Source organism: Vidua macroura, chromosome 3 (assembly GCF_024509145.1).
Source record: "Vidua macroura isolate BioBank_ID:100142 chromosome 3, ASM2450914v1, whole genome shotgun sequence".
NCBI lineage: Eukaryota > Metazoa > Chordata > Aves > Passeriformes > Viduidae > Vidua > Vidua macroura.
The window spans coordinates 9768775-9782409 of NC_071573.1; the positions used below are offsets into that span (position 1 = coordinate 9768775).

The 13635-nt window shown below is 39.4% G+C and overlaps 1 protein-coding gene across 1 annotated transcript in view; it reads left to right on the plus strand.

Annotated features, from left to right (window-relative positions):
• The window catches only part of RPS6KA2 (ribosomal protein S6 kinase A2), a 157031-nt gene that overhangs the window by 118913 nt on the left and 24483 nt on the right, over window positions 1–13635 (plus strand). The window contains exons 12-14 of the mRNA XM_053973455.1: window positions 2824–2926; window positions 7572–7702; window positions 9334–9459. Coding sequence (XP_053829430.1) covers window positions 2824–2926; window positions 7572–7702; window positions 9334–9459 — 360 coding nt within the window. The remainder of the gene's footprint in view (window positions 1–2823; window positions 2927–7571; window positions 7703–9333; window positions 9460–13635) is intronic.

The window sequence follows — 13635 nt, forward strand, 5'->3', positions numbered from 1 at the left end:
TCGAGATACATCATCTCTGAATAATTTGGGGACCATGGTAAGAGCATACATTTCCTAAAATTAGAAATATTCTTGAAAAATCCAGAAGGATCTCAAATCCTCCAGGAGATTCTCTCTCTATGTGTATATGAAGCAATGGCTGTGATTCTTACTATTTTTTAGATCAGCTTGTGCCACATTGAGTTTTGCAGTCTACAGGAGGATGCAGGTTTTTAAAGGAAGAGGTGATCTGCCTGCAGCAGGCCTTCGTGTTTAATTGTGTTGGGCTGCCCTGTGGTTTAGTGATTTGGCTTGGGTGGTAGTGGCTCAGAGAACTCAGAGAACTGGAGCCAGTGTTGGATAGAGAAGTCCATAGATATTGCTACTCTGCTTTTCTTGGTCCTCAATGATTTCATTTAGTTGCCCTATTCTAGAGCTTGAAGAAAAAAAATGTTTTAGGCAGTTTACCTTTTGCTGTTCTGTTGTCTAATTTTTTGTCACAAGAGGTAAGGAAAAGGGAGTCATCAGGGTTGTGCTCAAAGGGAGTACCTTTCACTCACTCAGGCAACTTCTTTGTTTCCATCCCCATCCAGAAAGCAAATTTGTGATTATAAATCTTTTGGTGGCATGTGACTCACGATGAATCTTAAATCCCTGCCTAGCAGTGGAGGATGTGGGTTAGGGATTCAAAATACAAATGTAGCTCCAGCAGCACTTAAGAAACTACAGATGGGGGAAGGAATTAAGAGGCCAGAGAGAATATGGTTACGATAATGAAAAGAGAGTGCAATTCCTGAATGATGTACAGCTCTGAAACATTTTCCAATTTTTGGACCTCACAGGATGAGCTGTGCAGTTAATTCTGTGAGGAAGCACGTGCATGTGACCATATTGCTTTCTGCAGTAGAAGCACTGCAGTTGTGAATTAAGACAAATAAAGGGAAGCTGGGAAGCAAATCGCTTTCTCAAGGTGAAAATCCTAGCAACAGAAAAACCTTCAGTAGGTGCTGAGTTCTCTTGCAAAGTTCTGTGCAGACAGAAAAAGATGTGTGTTAATTACTAGGTTGATACTGTTCAGCTGATGAGTGACACTTACTGTGTAAGATTGCAATTGGCTTTTAATTATTTGGAAGACTGGCTTTCCATTGTGGCTCACAGCAGTTATTCATCTCCTTTCCTCTCCGAAGATATGGAGCAGTTTTACGTAAGCAGGAACTTTTTAGTGAAATGGCAATTAATTATTGCAGAGTCATTTCCAGCCTCACTGTTCCATTTTCCCAAGGAATCATAACTCAACCACAAATATATCCTTTATGTTAAGGCTAATACTATACTACAGAATGTTCTCCTTCAAGAACCTTTATTTATGCAAAATCATGAACCTTTATGCAAAATCAAATTCAAACTATGGTGATGTGTATATCTTAGATTTGACCACATGCTTTGTATTACAGAAGTTAATTCCCAAGAAAACACAGTTAAAAAGAATCTTCTTGCACGCAGGGAACTGGAGAAGCATTTAGTAATGTCCATTAAATGTTTTGAAAAATCAGTTTATTAGGAAGTTGTTTTAAGAGGTAACCTAAAAATATATATTGCAAACAGTCATAAAGTTGAACTCTCCAGTTCTTATCATGACTTGAAAGTTTGCATTAAATGCTATATTTATGCTCAGATATGTTAATTATGGGGAACTGTCTGTGGCAACTAATTCAGCCCTTTGAAACCTGAGAACAAAAGCATTGCTAGAAAGGGGCTGCAACACAGGGCAGGGAGTCAAACTGGAGCTCTGTTCCCCGTGCTGCCATCAGCATGATGTTCAATTTTGGCCATTTCAGGCAGAGATGATGCAAAGATGGCTGAAATCAATGGGGCTCTTTCCATTAACCTCTACAAGCTTTGGATCAGATCCAGACATCCTCACCTCAGTGTGCTTGTCTGTGTTTGTGGGAGTGCTTGCAATGGAGCGTGGGGTAACAGTTTCTTAAAGATCTCTGAGAATGAGTAAAAAGGCCACGAAGTCCCTCATAACAAAGGCAGGATATATTTGGATGAACTCAGGGTGCCTGTTACCTAGGTGATCCCCTACATGACTCCTCAGTCACCAGCAGAAACTCGCACACCTAGAAGTACTTACCTGTTATATACCTTCCTGTCTTCCTTATGTTTTTTCTTTGTTTTGTTCCTCAGTTCAAGCCACATGTAGAGCTTCAGTGTGATTGCCCACCCATCCACAGTGCTTTCTCCCTAGCATTTTTGGTGGGAATTTTTAATCATCAGCTGTAAATCCCCTTCCCTTTTACCAGATATGCTAAAAGAACAAGTCTCTTGTTTAGGTTGTAAGGACCAGGCAGCCAAGCCTGTTGCTCAGCTCAGTCTGGCAGTATGTCAAACACATTGCTGGTTCTTGGCAAATAATAAATGCTAAAGCAGTCATGGCTTCCCAGCAATTCTTTGTGCTGATTGCCATTGCTGTACTGCTGAAGTTACCCTGTTTCCTGGTCTTACCATTGCACATTCCAGTCCTGCCCTTAGACCAGTGAATTTCCAGATGCCCCAGCTTGGAATACTGTTCCAGCCTATGGGCTAAATTTTTTGCCAGGAACATTTGTGTTTATATTCATGATTCCAGTAGCTAAAATGTGCGGGGACCAGCCAGGGCACAGATTTTAAGCCGAGCGGTAAAGCAAGAGCCAGAACCACGGCTACATCATCCTTGTCTGTCAGTCCAGCCAGGATAGCATGGAGCTGAGAGAGGACACCCCGTAGAAAGCAGGGAGTCTATCTCCAGATGCTGAGAGTGTACACATTGATGCTGATTGTGGTCTGGTTTTCTCCTTGTAGAAACTGTACAGAAAAGAAATCAAGCCGCCTTTCAAGCCCGCAGTGGGGCGGCCGGAAGACACCTTTCATTTTGATCCAGAGTTCACATCTCGGACCCCTACAGGTTAGTAAGGTGGCACATGGGTAATACACCTTTTCAGTTAGTAAATTCATTCTTCCTTTCCCCTCCCTATTCCAACGCAGTCTAAAAGTCTGATCACCTGTGGCATTACAGGGTTTTGCCATATCCAGCAGGAAGCAATGACTGGTTTTGCTTTTCTAGCAAAGAAGCTCCTAAGTATTTCAACAGCTTCATATTAACTTGTCTTCAGGAAAAACAGATTTCACATTTTTTAAAGGAAAAATAACTATTGTTTTGCTATTTTGTTACTCATCTTTGCTTACACTAGCTGAATTTAACTATTTTAAATTACCTTGGCTTCAAAGAACTTTGTATCTCTGCAAGTTAGTATGTAATTATATATTGCATGGATGTTTTATTTAATTACAACATCCCAGGGACTGTGGACTATTGGAAGTTAATGTGTGGTTAAAAGCAATGAAGAATCATCAAGTTCTCAGGTCAGCAGAGTTATGCCAACAGGAAATTTGGCCCAGAATATTTAGAAAATGCTTGTAGATAGAATGTTGTTCCTGTAACTTCTCTTTCCTAACAGAAATACCAAGCTTTGTATACTATCTATATGAAGGTGACTGCTGCATAAAATTCAATCTTTCCACTCTTTTAAGTGGAAAGCAAGAATATCAATAATGTCAGAGTGGTAATTCCACTTATAATGTTGCCTCCTGCTAGACATGGGTAAATTACATTACATTTCTGCTTGTGATGTACCTGTGTAAATAAGTACCTTTTTATGCTTTCTAAAGTGTAAACATTGAATTAGTTGTTGTTGTAAAACACTTTGAAGGTGGTAAGCGCTGTAAATGTCACATAATGTCGTGGTAATAATCACGTATAAGGTCTCAAGCTTCAATCCTCAAATTGCCCCAGAACAGTTGCAGTGAGAGGGAAAGATCTGAACTTTCATTATGAAAACACCTATATTATAACATGTGAATTAGAGATGAGATTTCCTGCAGTTTTTGTTCAGGCTTATCATGACCTACACCATTTTTACTTAAAACTAGCCCAAACTTCTATTCAAAGCCTGGCTCAAATTTCCTTTCGTGGGGTTTGAAATAAGGGTATCTACTTCAAATCTTTTCTCAGTCAGTTCCTATTTTTTTTTTCCAAGGATGTTCTGACTTTTATGAACTATAAATATATTACATTCTTGTTTTTTTCAATGGGAACATCCACCTGTCTCCAGTTATATGTTGGTCATGTCCTGATATTCCTATTCCACTGCACAGAAATATGATCTTTGGTTTCCAGACATTTCACACATCTGATTTTAGCTTTAATTTAGATTTCAGAAACACTAATTTCTCTGAAATATTGGAGACTGCAAGTTAGTCTGGTCTTCAAGGATGTGTGCTCTGGTGCTGCCATGGGAAGTTTCATTGAAATGCAAAGAAGCATTAAAAGTTTGGATTGCTTTGGAAGTTCTTCCAAAAGAACACTTCATTGCTTTTACTGACGCCTGGGGCTATAAATTGCACTCTACGTGTTGCTGCTGTTGCCTAATTAAATTTGTTATTTCCTACAAGACACTGATTTGGAAGGTTTGTTTTGGGCTGATGGCAGGGGTGGGGAGATGGCCTGCTTCAATTCTGCTTTGGGCTACCATGGATAGTGGCCTGAGAATCAAACATTTCAAAATAGGTGTAATTGGAAGTGTGACTCCATTTACACTTTCAGAATGATGGAAAAGCCCTGGCAGACTGGCAGAATATTTTGCAGCCCCTGACTGTTGACTTAGTTGGGTCAAATAAATTGGGGAGAGCATCACAAATGTGTTTAATACTGGCTCACATTGCCAATGGAATAGAGCAATAACCTTTTTTATTTTGTCTCTCAGTACACAGACCCCAAACAAGCTAACCCTGTTACTGAGAACATCCTCAGCTAGAAAGCACTGTAATAATTCCTGCTTCATGATCATGCAGTTGTGTTTTAATGAAGCTGTCAATCACTATTTTACACTGTCTTTATGAATGAGTTCTCCTGTCTGAAAGCAGGTTTGTGTCAAAGTTTTGCATCCAGTAAATCTTGTCAGTCCAGTGATTTGCTGTACCTCAGAAACTTCCTTTACCCTGGAGGTTGAAACCACATTCTGTGGGTTCTTAACTTCTGATCTGAGTGTGCCAAAGATGTGGTTTCTGACACTGGCAGATCATTTATGTGGGTATAGTTTCACATCACTTTTTCTCAGAGATTAGTCCAAGCTGGAGTTGCTTTTTTTGGCCATCTGCTTCCTAAATTCACCATTGTGGCCCCACATCTCATTTGTGGTGACTCAGCTCCTTACAGGGAGCTGGAGGCTGAAGCAGTCTAGGTTTGAAATGGTGATTTGAACAAGGATCAAACCAAGATCATTCTTGTGACCCAATTTAGACTTCAGTCCACAAATGTTTGTGCTGCTGTAATTGATGGGATAGCAGGCTGTAACCAGCAGGAATGTTTTAGACTGGCTTTACCGCTGAAAAAAAAGTATGTGAAGTTTCACCTGAAATGTCTAAATATCCTCCTTTGCAGATAAGATGTTTGCTAGCCCCAGTGAAACATGATGAAGGAAATAACTTAAGAGTTATGAAGCCTTTGAAAACCCTTAAACTTAGATACTCTAGTGGAACAAAGCATTATTACTTTTCAGAGGAAGAAAGATAACCATTAAACAAGATTGGTGCTTGTAAATGGATCTAATTCAGATACATGAAATTATTCTGATTTATAAGGCCTAGAAAAATTATTTTGGTTTCTGAGCTAGTTAATTAACATGATTTATGCATACATTTGCACTTAGCAGAAATGTTTTAATGGGCAAATCAGTTGTTGGTGATGAATATTTAATAGTGAACACCAAATCATCAATAGTTCTGCAGTATTTGCTGAAGCGATTGGCAGTGAATTATGAAGGAACAGTTTTTTTAAACAGAGCTGACCTACCACTTTAGTTTTAGAGCTGCATCACAGCTTTTCTGAGGTTCAAAAGTGTTCAGATGTAAATTATTGTCATTCCTTTTTTTTAAACAAACATTCTTTCCTCTTAATTAATCCCTTGTGTAAAAATCACTGTTATAGATATGCCATGGTAGGAAGTATCCAGTGATGCAAGAGGTCTGGTGTGATTCATCCATGTATTTGCAATGAGAGTGCCCATCACAAACAATGAGATAAACAAAAATCCCATGTCATTTTACCAAAAGACAATCTTCTCCATCTGAACTCTGCTTGCTGTGCTGACTCCTGTCAAAGCTGAGGCAGCTTTGTGATGAGAAATGGAATTAGCTGAAGTCTCAGTTTTGTTTATTCCCAAGCAGATACATATTGGTTTTATCAAATTCTGACTTCAGTTCCTCTCTTCTTTTGACCAGTAGATTTATACAGGGTATGTGCATGCTAAGAAGTACACATTCTTACATATTTTCAGGGCCTCAAGTAGGTGAGTCAGATATAAAGCTCACTGGGGATGTATTTTCTTTAGATAACTGGGTATTTACACACTTTACTACAAGGAAATAGCTTTCTAAAGAAAGTTTAACTCTGTAACTTTGTCAGTAAATCACATGGTGCATGGGCAGAAATGTGAAAGGAAAAAGAGAAAAAAAGAAAAACCACAAGCCCCCCAAAAAACAAATAAAAGGTTAGCAAATTTTAGTAATATAGGTTCTATAATACCCAGCCTGTTGCCAAGGAATAATTTACAAAGTGATTCTTCTTGCTGAGGAAAATACCCCGGATAAAACACACACTGGGGAGAAAGATCTCTTCAAAGCTTTTGAGAATTTTAAGTGAAGCACGGCTCTGCTTGCTTCATCATGCTGCTTCTCTCACTGAGCAGTGCTGCAGGTACAAAGTACTGCTCTCAGCTTATTGCATTCCAAAGACAGAATAATTCAGGATTTTTTGAACTTTAGCTATTCCTTCCCTCCTTTTGCCATGTCAGGGGAAGGAATGGGGAGAAAACCTCCATGAAGGTTAGTTAAAACAATCCTTGTTGTTTTTTCCACCTGAGGACAAGCCAACCACTGTCTTCCCTGGAGTAAGTCCCAGCTCCTAAAGCTGCTCCAGAAGATTCCTATAAGGCCACTACTGGAGTACTGTGCTTTTACATTGGTTTCATGCATTCTCTATATTCTCCTGACCCACACACTGTGCCACTTCAGTCTTTGTAATTTCTGTAGTTAAGTTGTGCTGCAAAGGACAGATATAGCAGCCTGTAGCTTTTTTCCAGCTTTTTTCCAGCTTTATAGAAGCCTGTATCTTCTCCCTGGAGAACTTCTGATAGGCCCTGCAAGGTGCCCTGCCCTGAGTCTCCTGTCTCTCACTGAGCCTCTCTGCCCTGTGCCTTCTCTCTCTCTGTGCACTCTTGGCACAGGCAGTACTTTGCCTAAGAATGCCCTGTGAAAAAACCTGTATCCAACAGAGATATCCTTGCAAACAATACCCCTGCATTGTTCAAAATAGAGGAAAGGAATGGAGAAGGCACACCAAAGCCTCGATAGGGAGATGAATTATATTCCCCTGTGTCTGCCAGTTTATCAGATCTCTATTGACTGGCAGGAATGACTTTGTTTTAGTGCTGTGCTATTCCTTTCTACTCTTTTGTGCAGCTCATGAGGCCATTTTCTTCCTTCTCCTGCAGATTCCCCAGGTGTTCCTCCAAGTGCCAATGCTCATCATCTTTTCAGAGGGTTCAGCTTTGTTGCCTCTAACTTGGTGCAGGAGCCTGCACAGCAAGATGTGCACAAAATCACTGTTCATCCAATTGTGCAGGTACTGATGCTGGTTACGTTTCACATCTGATGTGCACATACGTATGTGTGTATTTAAACTGCCTAATGTTCTCACTGGTATTTCACAGCTATCTAGTGTAGGAAGGAGGTGTTTTAAATGCAGCATGTAGGTGTTGGAAAATGAGATTTTTTTTTGCAAATGCTTTTATGTATAAAACGTTCCTCACCACCTTTGCAAAGGAAATAGGAGCTGCACTTTGTCACAACTAAAATGAAAAGTACTTCTCAATACCTGAAACAGGATTCCAGTTGTGCATGCAGGACAAGTAATGAAATGCTGTTTTTTCACTGAATGCATTTCATTCCCAACAGTTTTGTCTTGGGTTATATGATCCAGTCTGTGCTGGCAAAGGGGTTTGATGAACTACTGCTATATTCTTCCAGAGACACAGAGCCCAAGCTCCTGGCTGTAAGAGGCCACTGTACTCCTGTTGCACAAAAGGCTGGATGAGCTCACCTAAACCAGGGTGCTTGATGGGGGAGCATACCAGACCCTTGGTTCTTTGCTGCCATTCTCCTAAAAAAATCTATCCAGTTGTACTTTAAACCAGAAATAAATTGCTACAAGAGGTTCAATACATTAGAGGAGAAGGGAACAGGGAGAATGAACTGGGCTGCTTAAGGATGCAGCCAATTTTCTCACTAGGAAAAAGATCCCTCTCCTACCCACAGCCACAGGTATACATGCCTCAAGGCAGGGAGACCCTGCCTGTGGATTTTGAAGGTTTTCATCTCTGTTTTAATTATTTATGGTGGAATGTGTCATACTCTTAAAGATGCTCTTATGGCACAGTAAGTGGAATGTTACCCAAGCCATTAGATCTCAGAAATGTTATATATATTCCTGTGATTTGCTTTGTAAAAATGCATTGAATATCGACATATGCACGACTTAGAATTTAGCAGGTTCTGTGTGGACTTTGCTGGCATGGCTGCATTTTCAGACAGAGGATTCTGGAGGATTTTTAGAGGCGCTGGTCATTTCTTGAGTCTTCGGATAGAATTTGCAGCAAAGCCTCAGATTTGGGGTTCCCCACTGAACCAGTCTATGTGCCCAGACATTTTCCAAAGAGCATATGAATTAATGGCTTAAAATATTAACTTCTCTCTCACAAAGAAACTGCAGGTAAACATATTCTAGACAAGACCTCCAATGATTTGGAGGCACTCTCCATCCATGGGGTATCTCTCTTGAACACAGTGAAACTATTAGTATTTTATGTTATCTGCCCCTCAGTAATTAGAAATCAGTTTATATTATCAAGATACCTTGGTTTGTCAGGAGATTTGGACCCACAGTTTCCTATGAATTTCTAATATATGGTGATTTTCTGCGTTCCAAAAATAGTTTAGAAAATCACAGCAGTTTTGCCACTACTTCTACATAGACAATTCCATCTTACAGACTGGAAAAAGGTAGAAAGGGAAAAGACAAATTTACTTGTTTACATAAAGAGCTTCAGAATTTTTTAACTGGATTTGGAAAAGCTGCTAAGGACAAGAGAGCTCTGTGAGGGAGAGGAGATCAAGGACCTCCTTCAAGAAGAGGCTAGTCCTTGCTTTTACATACCCATGTCCTGATTTCCTTGTTTCTTTTGTCTTTCCCTGTAGCAGTTACATGGGAACAACATTCACTTTACGGATGGATACGAGATCAAGGAGGACATAGGAATTGGCTCCTATTCAGTGTGCAAGAGATGCGTTCATAAAGCTACAGAAACAGAGTTTGCAGTGAAGGTAAGAAAGCCTCTGGTAAATGCCAGAAATGCAGCTGAGGCTGCTCTGCTTCTGGATTTTTTGTTGGCTTATTTCTTTTTGCTGGGTGTTGCTTGGGATTTTTTTCTGTTTTGTAGGACGGCAGGTTTCATGGTAAGTCTTCCATATCTTTCACACTTCAGTCCCACCACGCAGAATTCCAAAAGACCTTTGCTGTCTTGCCTGGAAATCCTGTTAATAACTTCAGCCATGCTCCTTCCAAACAGAATAAGATTTTTAACATAGCCTACACTGAATCATCATAATTTTTTAAAATGACATATAAAATTATTGCAAAGTTGAAGCATGATTTATTCTTCATTCTCAAGTTGTTCAGATCTGAGTTTCTTGTAATTAGGGAGGTTTTTCAGTGAAAACCATGATCACCTAGAAAAACTCAGATTTCCCTTGGTCTTCTTCACATTCAAAATGAATGCTATTAAAATGAGTAAAAGTCAATCTTCAGCAGAGATTTTAAATATTGATTTAGTTGGGCATTGAGGACGAGTCAATGAACTTCAGACTTGGTCAAGCAACGGTGTATAAAACAGAGTCACCTCAGCCCCAGAGGCCAGGGAGCTGCTAGGATGAGGGAAAAACTTCAGTAGAACTACTTTGGAAGGCCCTGCTCAGAGAACTGTCATCATGTTTATTCAGTGCTGTTGAATAAACAGCATGCAGCCTTTGCAGGGGGCAGAACAGACCAGTGGCAAGTGGTTGTGAGATAACAGCTCAGAGGAAGAGTTTCAAATGTGCACTTTTCTTTAAGGAAAAGTTTAGCAATGAAAACACTCATATGTTAGAAAAATACTTCATGGTTTTGTTCTTGTACCAGAAAGGGACAAGTGTTGCCCTGATTTTTAAAAATTTTCTAAAGCCTTCTGAGTTTAATTCTTGTAGCAAGCTTTCTCACACAACTTTCTGTAAATAACTTATTGTTTCTGCATTCCTTCATGGAGGCGGAGAAATTTGATGTACTGGTAGTTTGCCCAGTGTCATTGGAGAGGTGGCACTTTCACCCTCCAATCCACTGGCACCTTTGGAAAACTATAAATGCTGGAGTCAGAAAAATAAACTTGCCTTTTTTACCTTCACAATACCAGCGGCACGCATCGTGTTTTCTCGTGTCATGTTTTCTCATGTCCTATAGTGACAGACAAGATTAGATTATAACACAGAATTTGAAAGGACAGGGGAAGTTAGGTCAGATCCCTTCACTCTGTAGCATCTCATGGGAACAGATTGCAGTACATAGAGAAGAGTATTTACCAAACTTGCAGCAAATGAGGACATCTAGCCAACTACCAGTCTACTTTTGCTGTTTTAAAATTTTAGAAAAGAGATGTAAATTTTGCTAATAAATGAGATTGTGTCTTTGCTATTAAATGAGATGATAAGAGCTTCAGGAAGTGATCCAAACTGCAGCTCATGAGATAAACGACCTCCATATAGTCAATAGAATAATATGAAACATTTTATTCCATCTTATTTTCCACTACTAGACTGATGGCAATGCAGAATCCTTGAAAATCCATGAAACTTTCCATGTCTCCTCGTGGTGGCCACAAAAATCTGGAAACCACTATTAACCTACAATCTGTTGATGTCACTGTTCAAACAATGGTTGATTTTTCTAGGCTACACCATAATTAAGAGCATGAACTTACCAGCAGATCTGTGGGCTTGCATATGAATTTGCTACTCTTTTCATTTGTAATGAATGAAAAAAATCAGAGCTTTTCAGTGCCTAGGTCATTTGTCAACAGATGGCATTATGTTACAGTAGGTGTGGGTTCTGTATAGTTTCAATACATCCATGATGAACAAAATGTATACTAAATCTAAGTAATAACTTTAATATTCCATTTATATCAAGTATTGTGGACAGATTTATTAGTGTCATACAGCCAGTGTGAAACCAAAATAGAAAAACCTCATCCCTTGAAGATGTCTGAGTGCCCAAATCGGACAGGGTCCAGCATGCTCAGCAGGCTGGGTGTTTGGAGTACCTCAAAGGATCCAGAACAAAGCCAAGGCATGGAGACACTCAAAGCTCCAGGACAGTTCAGCACTGTGATTGCTAGGTTTATGCTCTTTCCCATTTTTTTTTAATATTTCCTCTTTTTACTCCTTTCTTCTTCCACTTCTTACAATTCTTTTCTTGTCATGTAAATATGTCTTGATTTTGACTGCCAGTGTAGGCAACATGTGCAGCATCTCAATTTCTGACACAGTGTGAGTCAAATTTGTAGCACAGATTTGGGGTTGGAGACAGTTGGTGGGTTTCTGTTTGTTCTGTCTTTCCAGCACATTTAGTGCTGCCTCTTTGGTTATTACTTCTACCAATATATTAATTTTACTTTTCTTTCAATTTTATTATAATTTCATAATATGATTATATAATTTTGTTGTCAGAGTAGCTCGCTTTCAAAAAAATTGCACAATGCCACCCATTTCAAGTAATTAAATAGCACAGGAGTTGCAACTGATATTATCATAATTATATATCAGTCCCTCTTGACATGCATCCTTTAACTCTCTCTTTAAAAATCATTGTAATTAGGCCCTTTTCATTTCTGTTAGTAAGTATAATTTTCTCAGTGTTCTCTAGAATGTAACATTCACAGGAAAAAGTGTCTGCAGTGACAGTTTGTGTGATAGGCAGCAGCACCATTTGCCTTGCACACCTCATTAAAAGCTCCCTCTTTCAGAGGAACTGCCAACACCTCAGAGAACATCATCCTTCTCCCTCAGGGGAGGCTGGTGATAGGGAAGGAGTTAAGGACATTACGTGGTGGCACCACTGTGGGAACACACACACCATGTCACTGTGTAAATAAATAATCCTTCCATGGAGCCTGCCACTCACCTTTTTTATATTGTTCTGTGGTGTCTTACTGAGACAGGAGATTACCTGGCCAGAGTAACTTGAGTCAGAGCCACAGCCAGAAAAGCAAAACCTTTCCTAGCCCAGAAGCAGAACATATTTAATAAAATGCAAAACACTTCATCCCTTTTCCTTTTGCTGGCCATCTGCTACTAATTGGAGGGCATCTTGTAGAGGCAATTAGATGTCTAGCAGTGCAAAGAATTTCTTTGCTGGTGTTATAAAAGCATTTGAACAGGTCTGGAATTTCACTCTTTTCAGAGCTGATTGAGATTAGGCACATTGCTCACTGAGGAGCTTTTGGAATTTCCCCCAGACACCTCTCTGCATCTGTAGGCAGCTGTACTGCCTCTGTAAATCCAATCATGGAGCCTGCTGAAGAAAGAGTTTTCTTGCAACCTATTCCCTCTTCTTCCATGTCATCTGTAAAAATGAAATGCTAATAATAAACTCTAAAGCTATTTTAGACATGCCCTCCGGCTCCTAAGTGCAATATTTCAGAATTCAGACATATCTCCACTTCTGAGAGCATTTCAGTACCCTGCAAGAGAAAACCCTGTAGACAGTCAAATTTCCTGCAAATTGAGTCTACCCTGAAACTAGTAACCACCTATCTAGGTCAGTGCAGGTAGATGTTGGTTTAGCAAGTCCATGTGTCATATTCTACTTGCACGTACATACTCTGAGAAGCTTTTAAAATTTTACTCTTAACTTTCTTTCCATCTCATTCCCAAGTGAAAAAAAAAGTAAAAAGCTCTGAAATACAAGTAAGGATTTGTTCATTCTTCTGAATCACAGAATATTCTGAGGTGGATGCTTCGTAATACTCTGGTAGAAAGAAGAGAGATGTGAAAAAAAGAGTGTTTCTCCTTTGATGGACTTCTACTCTGTTTAAGATTCTTCTGCTATAATATTGACCATCTTGACTACAGCAGGCCTAATGATTTTTAATAACAAAGAGAACTGGCATTGTCAGTCATAGTTACAAACTTCACATGGGTATAAATGTAATGATGAGGTCAGAAGCAAAGGAAAATAAGATCAAAGTATTAAGTCACATCAGTATCTCTAGAGAATAAATTAATTAAGTAAAAGAATTAGGCTAGAAGAGATGGTAGGATTTCTGTGGGTGGCAGAAAGTTTAAAGTGAAGCCTAAACAGATCAAGAGCTCTTGTTTGGAGTTCAGAATACTTGGTGAATCAGATTTTTCAAAACCTTCCAGAGATGTGATACAATTAGCATATTCCAAATGTTTTTCTTTTCTTAAAAC